The sequence below is a fragment of the Mirounga angustirostris genome, unplaced genomic scaffold (assembly GCF_029215605.1).
Source record: "Mirounga angustirostris isolate CCGP_5_RB_7025 unplaced genomic scaffold, mMirAng1.0.hap1 SCAF_8, whole genome shotgun sequence".
NCBI lineage: Eukaryota > Metazoa > Chordata > Mammalia > Carnivora > Phocidae > Mirounga > Mirounga angustirostris.
In genome coordinates this window covers 12,480,551-12,493,503 of record NW_026991716.1, presented here as the reverse complement: position 1 = coordinate 12,493,503, position 12,953 = coordinate 12,480,551, and the positions used below count along the sequence as shown (strand labels likewise).

Sequence of the window (12,953 nt, the reverse complement as noted above, 5' to 3'; positions counted from 1 at the left end):
CTCTGTGAGCATTCGGGCATATTTGGTTTGGACGTGCATGTGTACAGGTCTGTGATTTGGTCAAGGCGTGTGGTGAACACTAGCTTCCAAGGTAAGCAGTGTCTTGGTGCGCACGGACCACGAGAGCGGAGGGACAGACAGGACTGCTCTCTGCCCTCTCAGATTCTGCCCCTGGCCCTGGAGATCCACTGGGATTGAAAACCAGTTAGTGTGTGTGTGCGCGCGTGCGCTCGGAGGGCCTGGGGACAGACGGCACGTGCCGCACATGTCCGCTTTGTGACCTCACCGTTGTTGTGGGTGACGTTGGGACACAGGTGCCTCAGGGTGGCACAACCCAGGCCCTGCCTCCATCTCAGGGGATGAGCGCCGCTTCTGATCTGGTTGCACCCGCCTCCTGGGGTGCGAGAGGGGGGTGCAACGTATGAGCTGCCCCTGCTGGGGAGGGGGGGGCCTGCCCTCCTTCCATTCAGGCCTCTGCTTACACCCAACTCCCTGGGGACACCTTGTCCGAGCGTCGCACCTGAGCCGGCAGACCCCGCAGCTCCCCAGCCCCTCTGCCGACTGTTGTTACCCCCGCGGTGCCCCAGACTGTCCTCGTCCGTCTCTGCAGACTGAGCTCCCCGAGGGCCAGGGGGGATTCCGTTTGTCGCTCTGACCCCGGAGCCTAGTGGCGTCTGTGGCACATAGTGGGTGTCCCCGGGCTTACCGGTAGGTGAAGAAGGTCTCGTGCACGGTCCTTTTCACTGACTGCCCTGTGCTTTGTCCCCTCACCGTCCCAGGAGGCTGTGAGCTCGACCTGGCCTGCTTTTTCCGGCTGATTAACGAGATGGGCGGCATGCAGCAAGTGACTGACCTCAAAAAATGGAACAAACTAGCAGACATGCTGCGCATCCCCAAAACTGCCCAGGACCGGCTGGCCAAGCTCCAGGAAGCCTACTGCCAGTACCTGCTGTCCTACGACTCCCTGTCCCCCGAGGAGCACCGGCGGCTGGAGAAGGAGGTGCTGATGGAGAAGGAGATCCTGGAGAAGCGGAAGGGGCCCCTCGAGGGCCACACGGAGCACGACTACAACAAGTTCCATCCCCTGCCCCGCTTCGAGCCCAAGAACGGGCTCATCAACGGCGTGGCCCACAGGAACGGCTTCCGCAGCAAGCTCAAAGAGGTGGGCCAGGCCCAGCTCAAGACGGGCCGGCGGCGACTCTTTGCTCAGGAAAAGGAAGTGGCGCGAGAGGAGGAGGAGGACAAAGGCGTCCTCAGTGACTTCCACAAGTGCATATACAAGGTGGGCCCCGGGCAGGGCTGGGGGGTGGGGGGCAGGACGCGGGCCCGGGGCATGTGGCTGCGGCGGCCAGCTCTGTCCCTGCCTGCTGGCGAGGCCGTGGGCTTCCGATGCCGCGTGCCCGCGCGGAAGCCTGGGAGGGCCGGCTGGCTGTGGGTTCGGAGCCCTCGGGCAGCCACCCCTCTGGCTGCCTTCGGCCACGCTTCTCTTTGCCCCCGGCTTCCGTTCTCTGCTCCTCTCTGGAAGGCAGCCCGGGCTTGCCTCCACCGACTCTGTCCTCCGAGCCCGAGCGGGACTCCGTCTCCTTCACCTGGTCCCCCTCAGGGGCACTGGGGGTGGGCAGGAGCCTCTTTTATACCTGAATGTTGCATGATAAGAGAAGCAGAGGTGAGGTGCGTGGAATAAATCCCGGAATACTTTTGGGTGTGTCCTGGGTGTGTGCAGGAGAAGCTCTTCTCAGCTGAAGCTACTCGTTACGTCTGGTGACTGAGTCGCCAACTCGGGAACTGACATGTTTTTACTTCCGTTACCTAAGGACAGCTCAGCGAGAACGAGGCGAATGTCAGTAGGGTTTTTCTGGAATCGGGCCCTGTCACCGACCATTGTAGAGTTCATCACCATCTGGCGGTGGGTGCGGTGGCCGCGGTGATGTCAGCAGCCCGCACCAGCCTGGGGGGGACCCCCTGGTTCTGCGGGCCCATCCGCCGGGTGGGTGTCGACCCTTGCGTGCAGGCGTCCCCTTCTCGAGTTACAGGCGCTGTGCTTTTTAGTTGATGCAATATCCCGCCCCTCCTGGTAGTTGGGTTCTTACCTTGTCAGGAACAGCCTGTCTGGAGGAGTTTGGGGCCGGAGGGAAGTACTTTGTGTAGGTGGAACCCCACGCAGTCCCTGTAGCTGCCAAACTCGTGTGCTGATGGTGTTGATCGTCCTTCCAAAGGCAAGAGGATCTGCTTCCCATTCTAAACCTGTGACTTTCCATGGCGGTGCCCCGGTGTCCCCTTGTGAGGGGAACCTTCCCTGAGCACCTCAGGGAGCAGCCACCTTCTCCTGCCACTGCGGTCACTCCCTGCCTCCTCCGCGGCCCTCGCCACCTTCCCAGGGGCTGTGTCCCACGGGCCAGAGACCTTGTCCACTGAGCACTGCTCCATCTCCGGCCCCTAGAACGCCGCCTGGTAGACAGTAGGCGCTCCGAGAGCACGTCTGCAGTCGAGGGACAAGAAAAGCACAGCTCTCACGGAGCCTCCGTGAAATGATGCCTCCCCTCTGGCCGGGGAGCGCGGGATCGAAAGTGGGATTCGCTGGCCGAGACGGCGGCGAGCACATCCTCGTGCATGTTCCTGGGCCGGGGCCAGGGTGCTGGGTGTCCGGCGGCACTGGGTGCTTTTCCCGTGCCGTGTGCGGGGGGCAGCGTGGTCTCTGTGGCAGAGAACCGCCAGAGTGTTTCTGCTGTCTCGCCTCCGTGAGGGGAGGCTGCTCACCTGGCTGGCTTTCAGGAGGGGGACCCTCGGGGTGTGGAGGGCACCCCACGTCTCTTCTAGGCCCTCCCCCATCCCTGGTCCAGCCCGTCTGGATGCCGTCAGTCTCTCCCCTGCCCCGAGCCCCTTCTCCTGCCCCTCAAGTGGGGTAAACCGAGGAGTTCTGCCTGCCTCCCCATAAAACAAAGGGTGCTCCCACGCATCACGGGGGCGCCTGTCTAGGCTGCCTGGTGTGCAGCCCCCTTTTCTGCCGGCTCAGAGGTCTGTCTGCTGCCGGCACGGCGAGGGAGGCGGGTCCTCCGTCCCCTTCGGTTGGCACAGGTTTTTCTGCCTTCTCTGCTCTCGTCAGCTCAGGTCGCAAAGCGGCCTGTGGTCATGGGGCGGCGCTGGGACGCGGGGCGGCCTCATTTGGGGTGGGGGCTCCGCTAAGTTTCTTACGCTTTACTCTCTTTGTTTTCAGGGAAGGTCTGTTTCTTTAACGACTTTTTATCGAACAGCAAGAAATATCATGAACATGTGCTTCAGCAAGGAGCCCGCACCCGCTGAAATCGAGGTGAGTAGGGGGTCTTGGACGTGGCGGGGAGGACGCCGGGCCGGGCCCCAGGCCTCCCGCTGCCTGATGGACCAGTGGGCCGTCGTCGGGGGGGTCTGCTGCCGGGGGCAGGCAAGCCGCCCCTGAGTCTGCCCTCGTTCAGACGCAGAGGATGTGTACGGAAGGGGGCGTGCCTCCCCCGCTTCTCCCGGGCGCGGCGGGGTCCGTGAGACGCCGAGTCGGGGGTGAGCTCCAGGCGCGTCCCCTGCCCGGTGGCCGCTCCTCACCCCATCCTCTGTGTGTCTGTTATGCAAGAGAATGTTTGGAATCCCTGGAAACCACAGTTGTGCGTTTTCTCCTCTGTTTTTTGTTTAATGGGATTGGCAGATTGCCATTTTTGTGCTTCTGCCAACTCTGTTCTTTGGGTTCGTGTGAGGTTGGAAAGACAGGGAGCACTTCTGTGCCCAGACCAGTTAGGGGGGGTTTCTGGGTGAGCCGCTGTGGCAGGACAGGGACCCGATCCGTTTGTTCACCTCCCCCGGCCGGGGTCTTGCTGCTGGAGCCGGGCTTCTGTGGCTGGTCCGGGGCCGCCGCGAGTGGACGGGGTGCAGACCGCGTCTTTCTGCCGTCCAGCACGGGGTGTGCCACCGCCCTGGATACGCCCGTGCTGGCCGCGAGGGGCCCCGCTTCCTGGGCGGGGACTTGAGGACAGTCGCCGGACAGGCCAGGTCAGAGCAGGACGCCCGGTCCCCACACTGCGGCCGTGTGGAGCCACCCCTCGGACAGCACCCGTTGGAAGCCGCCCTGCTGCTTGGCTTCCCAGTTAGGGGAACTCTGTGTCCCGGTTTGGCCCCGAGGGTTGTCTTTCCCTCAGGCCTCAGTCTCCGCCGGTCGCCACGGGCCGCCCCAGCTCTGTACCCTGGGCGCCGCCTTTGAACACCTCACCGTGGCTGGACCCTGGCCCACCCCCCAGCTTTGGCCCCACCGAAGCCAAGTCCCGTCAGCCACGACGGGCCCTGATTTTGGGACACGTGTGGCTGTCACCGTTGCTTCCAGAGGGCTCGTGGCATCTGTGGGGGAGACGTCCGAAGAAAGGGGTGGGACCCTCTGGGTGAACAGCTGAGCTGCAGAGGGAGGCCCCAGCTGTCCAGCACAGGTCCCCGTGGGAGCCTCCGAGAGTACAGGGTTTGCCACTGCGTGTGGCACGGAGGACACCCAGCTTGTTCTAGTCGCCTGCTCAGGAATATTCCTTCTCTCGGAACGTCCCGCTTTGTCTTCGGTGTTCAGCATGTGCGTGGTATCTGAACGCGAGGGGAAGGTCTGCTCAGATCCAGGCCTCCGGCCTGAGTCTGTGTGGCTTCTGGATCCTGCGAAGAGGGCCGGGTCTTCCTCTCAGCTGGTGGTCATCAGCTCGGCGGTGGGTCCCCGGCCGCGGGGCGTTGCCGTCGGTCTGTGCGCGTGGCAGCAGGGTGCGTCCCCTCACACAGGCTGCGACTCCAGAGTCTCCTTCAGGGAGACGTGCTTAAGGAGCCCAGACACTTAACGGGGTGGGATTTATTCTTGGGGCCTTCGACCTGTCCAGGCCGGTCCCCCCCTTTGAAAAGCCAGGAAGCACCTCTTTGAGCCGACCCGTACGCCATGACAGCTGGTGCTTGTTGGCTCGGCGTCCTCCTCTAAGTGTGGTTCCAGCTACTCGGGCTGTGCCCAGATCAGGGAAGGTGAGGCTCTGCTCCCGGAATGAAAATTTAATGACAAAAGTGCTTCTGAGTTGGGGGAGTTGCCCGAGCAACTCGTTCAGGCAACTTGACCTGTTAGCAAAACTCGTTCCTGAGCCCTGCACCCCTGCTGTGTGGGTAGGACTCGCTTCTGTCACCTGATAGGCATTTAAAGCTGACGGTGTGACATCCCCAACACCCTGTCTGATCTGGTTGGCCTGGTCCGCGGCCCGGCTGGATGTCGTCCTCACTGCTGGTGATTCTAGCCTGCGGCCGGGGCCCACGGCCCCGCAGAGAGGTCAGGATCCCTGGTGGTGGGGGGTGAGGGCGTGAGGTGTGCGTCGTCGAGAGGTTCCGGACCTGGAGGCCGTGTTCATCAGTCTGAGGATGGGGGGACGTCTTCACTTCCCTCCTGCCGCTGCGCCCCCCACCCCCCACAAATGACTTCCACCGTCGCCATTTCTGAGCGTATGGCTGAGTGACGTTAAGTGCCTTCACGTTGTTACTTAAGCATCGCCACCATCCGTCTCCAGAAGTTTTCATCTTCCCACACTGAATCTCCTTCCTCATTGAACACTTAACATCCCGGCCCCGGTCCCCGGACGCCAGCACTTTTTCCCTCTGACCCTGACGATGCTGAGTGCCTCCACGCTGTGCACCCTGTCTGCTCCCCCTTAGCTGCTGTGAACACGGGGTACAGGTCTGCTCGAGCCCCTCCTCGGTTCTGGGGACCTGACCCTCGCTGTCCTTCTCTGAGCTCTGCCGGGGGCTCTTGGCGGCGGTCGCGCGGCTGGGCCCTCCGTGGCCCGTGGACGTCCCCGTGGCGTGTGCACAGCGGGGCCGCTCACCAGGCCTCTCCTCTCCCCGCAGCAAGAGTACTGGAGGCTAGTGGAAGAGAAGGACTGCCACGTGGCCGTCCACTGCGGCAAGGTGGACACCAACACCCACGGCAGCGGGTTCCCAGTGGGGAAGTCAGAACCGTTCTCAAGGTAATGGGGGGCACGCTCATTTGTGTTTTGGGGACCAGACGGTGTTCTTCCCCGCCAGTCTGTGATGCCGCTCTGCTTTTCCTCTGCAGGCATGGATGGAACCTCACCGTCCTCCCCAATAACACAGGGTCCATCCTGCGTCACCTCGGTGCTGTGCCTGGTAAGCCTGACGTGGCCGCTGTCCTTGTTGTTTTTGAGAGAGAGCGAGCGGGGTGGCGGGCAGAGGGAGAGCCCGACCCGGGGCTCCATCCCACGACCACCCACCCACCCCGAGATCGTGCCCCACCCCCCCAAGCACCCCGAAGTGGTCGCTGTCTCTAGGGTCCTGAGGCCTCTGCCTCCGGGATCTTGCAGAGCGGGCTTCACCCCACATGACCAGATGGGACAAGTTACCGTGCAGAGTAGAAACTTTGGTCTTTAGAAACAGAGAGGAAAAGGACCGTTGAAGTCCATCAAAAGGCGGGAAGGCGAACCAAATGATAGAATCTAGAAGCTGGGCAGACACATAGTGGCCAGCTTTTCATCTCGAAATTGGTATTTTCGAAGCTAATTTCCTGACTCCATAGGGCTCGTCCAGGCTCCTAAGTGATTGATTGTGGATAGTAGGGACAGCAGGTGTCCCTGGGGGTTGTGGTCACTGAGGGCTGGGCCCCCTGGAAAAGGCGGCCCCGGGGCCCTCCACACACTGGTGGGGGCGGGCGGGTCCTCAGGGCCTCTGCAGGCAGTTCGGCTTGGCACGTCTGCTGTCCGTTCTCTGTCCTGAGGTTCAGCGGGCCCTGGCACGTGGCAGGTGGTTAATGGACAACAGTCATCGTGGTCCTGCTCCTTGGGGCATCTTGCTTCCCGACTTGACTCCCAGATTCAGATGTGTGGTGTTTTTTTTTTTTTTTTTTTTTAGATTTTATTTATTTATTAGAGAGAAGACAGAGCCCGAGCTGGGGGAGTGGGAGAGGGAGAAGCAGGCTCCCCGCTGAGCAGGGAGCCCAATGCGGGGCTCGATCCCAGGACCCCCGGGATCATGACCTGAGCCAAAGGCAGACACTTAACGACTGAGCCACCCGGGCGCCCCTAAGATGTTTTTTAATACTGTTTTGTAACCGCGTCTACCTTCTTGGCTTCTCTGTGTAGCAAGGAGCACAGGTACCTTGTTCTCACTGGTGGTGTCGGATTTTGAATCCTTTTTCTTCTTTTCCTCCCCGTTTGGGAAGAAGACTGGGATTTCGCATTGCCCTGACTCAGAGGCCCTGGCGCGGTTCTCTCTAACACCTTTTTCTTCCTCTGCAGGAGTGACAATTCCCTGGCTAAACATTGGCATGGTCTTTTCTACCTCATGCTGGTCTCGAGACCAAAACCACCTTCCCTATATTGACTACTTACACACTGGTGCTGACTGCATTTGGTGAGTACGTCTGTCACTGGGGCACTTGGGTGGGGCGGGGAACCACGATTCTGGAACGTTCTGATGCCACCTCTCCCCAGGCAGTCGACAGCCCTGGGGAGCTTGCCTGTGTGTCGGTTGGTCCGCTGCTCCCAGTCAGGCATGGCATTTCTTACCCCCGTCGGAAGCGCTCGAGGTGGCAAGGCTTAGGAGGTTTGAAGGGTTCGGATCGTGAGCCGGGTTGAGCATCTCTTGTGCTTATCGACCGACCGTTTCTGTTCCTTCTGTTTCTTTGAGGACAGTATTTGTTGGTGGTGGTTTTTAGGACATGGTGTCATGTTAGGGGTGAGAGCTGTGAGGGGAGTCCCAGAAAGGGGACCAGTCTTGCTGGCTGTGTCCCCAGGGCCCCCCCCCCGTGTGAACCTGTCCCTCTCGAGCCTCGTGTGAGGCCATTTTCAGCGTCCCCACTGCCCGTGTCTCTGATCCAGCATGCGACAGAGAGTAGGGGTCCGTGGGAGGGGTCCCTGCTGTGGGAGAGGCCCGGGTGCCCAGCCGTGACCCTCGCAGGTCAGCCCTCCCGGCCCGGTCCGCGGCTGGCTCTCCGGGCCCTTGCCTCACGGAGCCAGATGGCAGGTGACAGCACATAATCAGCTTGTCTTGTCTGACAGGCCAGCAACAGCACGTCCGTCCCCCACTAACTGCTTTCATTGTCCTAATGGGGTGATTAGGCGTTCTTTACTAAAATAAAGTCTTACAACTAACGTCCTCCCCCCGAGGAGCCCGTGAGTGCGGCCGCCTCGTCATGATGGCTGCCCTGCTCTCGGGCCACGTGCCCACAAGCGTGCTTCGTGTGGAGGCCGGCTGGGAGGGAGGGACCCCCGTGGGGCCTCCCTCCCCAGGAAGGGGGTCCTCCGTGTCCTGTGGGGCGCTAGCGAGGGGCTGCCGGGCCGGGGAGGCCGAGTGGGCTGGAGGCCAGGACAGAGTGCGTGCCGGCCGCGTCGGGCCTGCCGTTGCCCACGGACGAGCTGTGGCTGCCCCAGGGCTGGGGTGCACGGGGCTCCACGCAGGCCTGCAACCTGACCCGCCTCGCCCCACGGGGGGGGTGAGATGGGTGTGTTCGGGCATCCGTCCTCACGGCCCGACCATGAATGAGAGGTGGGCAAGCGTCAGACTCTGGGGGCCTTCGGAAGACCAATTCCTGGAAACCCCGCTGCTGGGGAGTAAAGAGGAGGCCGGGATAGGATCCGAGAACTTGATGGTGTCCACTTTTTCTGAAAGCATGTGATTTAGGTTGGAAACCCCGGAATTAAGGCACAAATCAGGAACAGGGTATGCTGACATTGAAACAACCTAAGCATTTGTAGAAAACGTGAATGTGGGGATGGCACCCCCGTTCTGAACCGGGATCTGGCCTCTGAGTGCAGGATTTCCCCACAGACACCCGGGCTGAGGGCCGGCCGGGGCCCTGGGGGATGCTGCACGTTTGGAGCTGGTTGTGCCGGGGGCGGGGACTGCTGATGTGAGCCTCCCGACTGTCACCCTGCTTTGATTTTTACTGGAGGTTTTCGTTGGCCCGTGGCCTGGTCGCACCATTCCGGGAGTGTGTTCCTGGTGGGCCCTCCTCGGATACTGGTGACCCGTGCCCTGCTCCCCCATGACGCAGTGAGGGTCTGGAGTCTCCTGTCGGTTCAGTTCTGCCTATGTCGCCAGGTCTCCAGCCTTCTCTCCCCTGCGCCATCCCGGTCAGCTCCTCAGCTGCAGCCAGAAGGGTCCGCGCTGTCCCCTGCCCTTGGCCAGGCCCCCCACCTGCCTGCGAGGCTTGCCCGAGGCGGCCCTCTGGCGCTGCTCTCCTGGGCGCCAGGCTGGCTGGGCCAGGCCCCGGGCTTGCTGGGTTCTGGCACACGGCGCCCTCGGTGGGGCCGGGCCTGCTCCCCCATTTCAGAACTTCACACCGCTGAGGTGTCCTTGTAGCGTGGGCCGTGAGGCTGCGCACGGACAGGCTCGACTCCTTTCCTGTGTTTGGAGGACGGCGGAGTTCGGCTGCCGCAGCCCCCCCCTGCCTGGGGGACCGGCGCCCTTGTCCCGCGGCGCCTTCTGCAGGCGTAGGGCACGCACCAGAGGCCGGTGGGCTCTGCACGTGTGTCTGGATCTGATTTATAGGGGGCTTTAAACGTCCGCTTTGGGTTTGAAGGGTTTTTTGGCTCACCCGTAGGTCAGCTCTGCGTAAGAGGAGCGTGTTCGCCCACCGCGGCCGCTGTGTGGCCCTGGGAAGTGGGGCGCCAGTCCCTGGTCCCCGGAGCGCGTCCCTCCTCCTGTACTCCGAGGTTGCTCTGCAGGCCTGTGTTCGCTCCGTTCCCCGAGGGAGGGTGTGGGGTGGGGCCCGCTGTGCTCCCCAGGCGGAGGGTCCTTGTCAAGGCTCTGCTCTGCCCGTGTTTCCAAACACCCCAGGTATTGCATTCCTGCTGAGGAGGAGAACAAGCTCGAGGACGTGGTCCACACCCTTCTGCAGGCCAACGGTACCCCCGGGCTGCAGATGCTGGAAAGCAACGTCATGGTAGGCCCCTCCGCCTGGGCCTGCAGACCCGGGCCACGGACGTTTGGGCGCAGCGGGGATTCGGGGTAGTTGGATAAAGTCACTTTCTTTGCTGACCTGCCCCTCAGAGGCAAAGACGACATTGAAAAGTCAACCCTCCAGGGATCTGCCCCAGCCCAAATGTCCTCTTTTATGAAAACCAAACTAGGGAAGTGTTTTCCTCAGATTGCACAGAACTCCAGGTGGACGTCCATGGGCCCTTGGACTCTGGTTCAGGGCCTGCTTGGGTTGTAAGTGCAGAACAGGGTGTCCTGGGGGGCAGGGTCCCGGGCTCGCATCGGGCCCCCCTGCGGGCCACCTAGGTGACTGGGCTGCTGGTCGTGAGGCTTTTGACCCCGTTTTCAGGAAGGTCTTGGGCCTTTTGAGTTCCTGGGAATCTAACTTCAGCCTTGAGCTGTGTTCTCTGGCCTCTGCTGACCTCTGCCTCCGTCTGCTGTCACTGCTGGGCCCACCTCACTCTGGGTGCGGCGCAGAGAAGGGGAGCATCAGCCCCTCTGGGGGTGCTGGGCCCAAGCCCCCCAGCCCGCACCGCTACGCCCACCTGGTTCCAGAGGCCACGTGGGTAGCCCCCGGCGGTGTATATGTATCCCATTCCCACGTGGAGGTGCTGCACGGGACAGGCCGTGTACTCCCAGTGGCCGCACCCCTGTGTGAACGCGGTGTCACTCGCCAGCCAGTACCCGTTTAGAACTTTGTTCTTCTTTGAGGAATTATGTGTGTTCCCTAAAGGAGAAGCAAACCCTTAATACAAAACAGAATCTACCTCCTGGCACGCAGGCCCCTTTGAAGCCCTGATCCCCCCCCAGCCCCCCCCCACACAGGTGTGCGTGTTAACACACCTGCTGGGTTGAGGCCGTGTCCCGGGGCGGGGGCGCCGTGAGCAGCGGGTCATGGTTGCGGGCAGCTGCAGGGAGTGCGCCCCAGCCCAGCCTGTCCCCCTAGATCTCCCCGGAGGTGCTGTGTAAAGAGGGGATCAAGGTGCACAGGACCGTGCAGCAGAGTGGCCAGTTCGTCGTCTGCTTCCCGGGCTCCTTTGTGTCCAAAGTCTGCTGCGGCTACAGCGTCTCGGAGACCGTGCACTTTGCCACCACCCAGTGGACGAGTATGGGCTTCGAGACGGCCAAGGTGAGGCTGGCCCAGCCCCCTGCGCACCCCGCTGCGTCGCTGCGCGTGGACCGTGCGGGAGTGCACCCCGGCCAGGGAAGGGGGAGCTGCCGAGGATCCCTTTGAGACCTTTAACTGGCAGCTGGGGGGGTTCCTGTAGGAGAGGGGAGTGCGTATCGGGAACGGTTTTGAGTTGTTACTGACCCACACACAGTATCGGGAAGACGGTACAAAAGAAGTTTAAGGTCAAACTTAAGTGGTGGCCCGTGCCTTGCGGCGGCCGCCCCCACCAAGGACTTTTCCCGCTCTCTGCTGCCGTTCCCCGGGGCGGGCGGGTGGACAGGATTGTCGCAGGACTTTCAGTTGCTTTGACTCCACCTGGAATTCACAGTTCGGGAATTCAGATAGCCCGCGCGTCCCCTGAGGGGCTGTGTCGCCTCTTGCAGGAAATGAAGCGTCGCCATATAGCTAAGCCATTCTCCATGGAGAAGTTACTCTACCAGATTGCACAAGCGGAAGCGAAAAAGGAAAACGGCCCCACTCTCAGTACCATCTCCGCCCTTCTGGATGAGCTCAGGTAACTTGGGGTCTGGCTTCCTTCCGGGAGCCCCTGATGCGGGGGGGCGGCGGCGGTGCGCCCGAGGGCTGCAGCGGAGGCCGGTCCCGCGCGGGGATCCCCGGCCGGCGGGGGAGGCTTTGGGAGCGTGGTGGGTTCTCTTTCCTCTGCCCTCTCCGGCCTGGGGCTTGATGTTTGGGGTCGGCAGCTGCGGGAGCTTAGTCCGCCGGGGGAAGGGGTGGAGGCGGGCCCTGGGCGGACTGCCGGATCCCAGCGGTGTGCGGCCGTGGAGAGATGCCGCCACGTCGGGTGCCCCCCACTCGCTGTCCCCGCGCCCCTGCTGGCGGCCTTCCCCTGGCTCCGGGCTCCGGAGCCCCTGCGGTAGACACGGCGCCAGGGCTCGGCCTCCTCCGGGAGCCCCTTCTCGGCCTCCCCCCGGGGCTTCCAGGGCCCCGCGCCCTCCCGTGCGCCCGCTAGCCCAAGGGTCTGCGCCGCGCGCCCTGACGGCCCGCCCCTCTGTGCGCCCTGACGGCCCGCCCCTCTGTGCGCCCTGACGGCCCGCCCCTCTGTGCGCCCTGACGGCCCGCCCCTCTGTGCGCCCTGACGGCCCGCCCCTCTGTGCGCCCTGACGGCCCGCCCCTCTGTGCGCCCTGACGGCCCGCCCCTCTGTGCGCGCAGGGATACGGAGCTGCGGCAGCGGCGGCAGCTGTTCGAGGCCGGCCTCCACTCGTCCGCGCGCTACGGCAGCCACGACGGCAACGGCGCCATGGCGGATGGCAAGAAAAAGCCTCGAAAGTGGCTGCAGTTGGAGACGTCGGAGAGGAGGTGTCAGGTCTGCCAGCACCTGTGCTACCTGTCCATGGTGAGCCCGGGGGAGGCCCGGCCTCGGGCTGCAGGGCTGTGCTGTGGCGCGGCCGGGGGCTCGGGCCCCGCCCCGCGCCCTCGCGCCGCCCCTGCGCGCCCGGCCCCAGCTGCTGCTCGGGAGGGCCCGTGGGGCGCGTTCGCCGCCTCGGCTCCTGTCAGGCTCCAGCCGAACGGCTCGGAAACGCGTCTGGGAAGACGGGCTCCTGAGCAGCAGCGCGGCTCCTGGTCTCTGGCGGGACCGCTCTGGGCCGACGACCGCAGGCCCCTGGGGCTCCTCTGCCCCCGCCCTGGGACCTCAGCTGCCTCCCCAAAGGCCCGGCGGCCGCAGGCTTAGGACTGGCGGGCCGGGCGTCCACAGCAGCCACACCGCCCGTTTTGCCTCCGGGCGCTCCCGACTTCAGGGGCTGCTCTTCCGACAGCCCCAGAGTGGGACGCACGCGCTAGAAACTGGACTCGAGGTTTTAGTTT

General features: G+C 63.3%; 1 protein-coding gene across 10 annotated transcripts in view; it reads left to right on the top strand.

Annotated features, from left to right (window-relative positions):
• JARID2 (jumonji and AT-rich interaction domain containing 2) overlaps positions 1 to 12,953 on the top strand; it is a 260,030-nt gene that overhangs the window by 240,540 nt on the left and 6,537 nt on the right. For 7 of the 10 annotated variants that reach the window (XM_064597151.1, XM_064597149.1, XM_064597154.1 and 4 more), the window contains 9 exons: positions 780 to 1,282; positions 3,215 to 3,307; positions 5,872 to 5,990; positions 6,080 to 6,150; positions 7,275 to 7,389; positions 9,817 to 9,922; positions 10,904 to 11,086; positions 11,512 to 11,642; positions 12,300 to 12,483. In XM_064597151.1, the coding sequence (XP_064453221.1) occupies positions 780 to 1,282; positions 3,215 to 3,307; positions 5,872 to 5,990; positions 6,080 to 6,150; positions 7,275 to 7,389; positions 9,817 to 9,922; positions 10,904 to 11,086; positions 11,512 to 11,642; positions 12,300 to 12,483 (1,505 nt within the window). The remainder of the gene's footprint in view (positions 1 to 779; positions 1,283 to 3,214; positions 3,308 to 5,871; positions 5,991 to 6,079; positions 6,151 to 7,274; positions 7,390 to 9,816; positions 9,923 to 10,903; positions 11,087 to 11,511; positions 11,643 to 12,299; positions 12,484 to 12,953) is intronic. The other 3 variants (XM_064597150.1, XM_064597152.1, XM_064597156.1) reach the window with 3 other exon arrangements.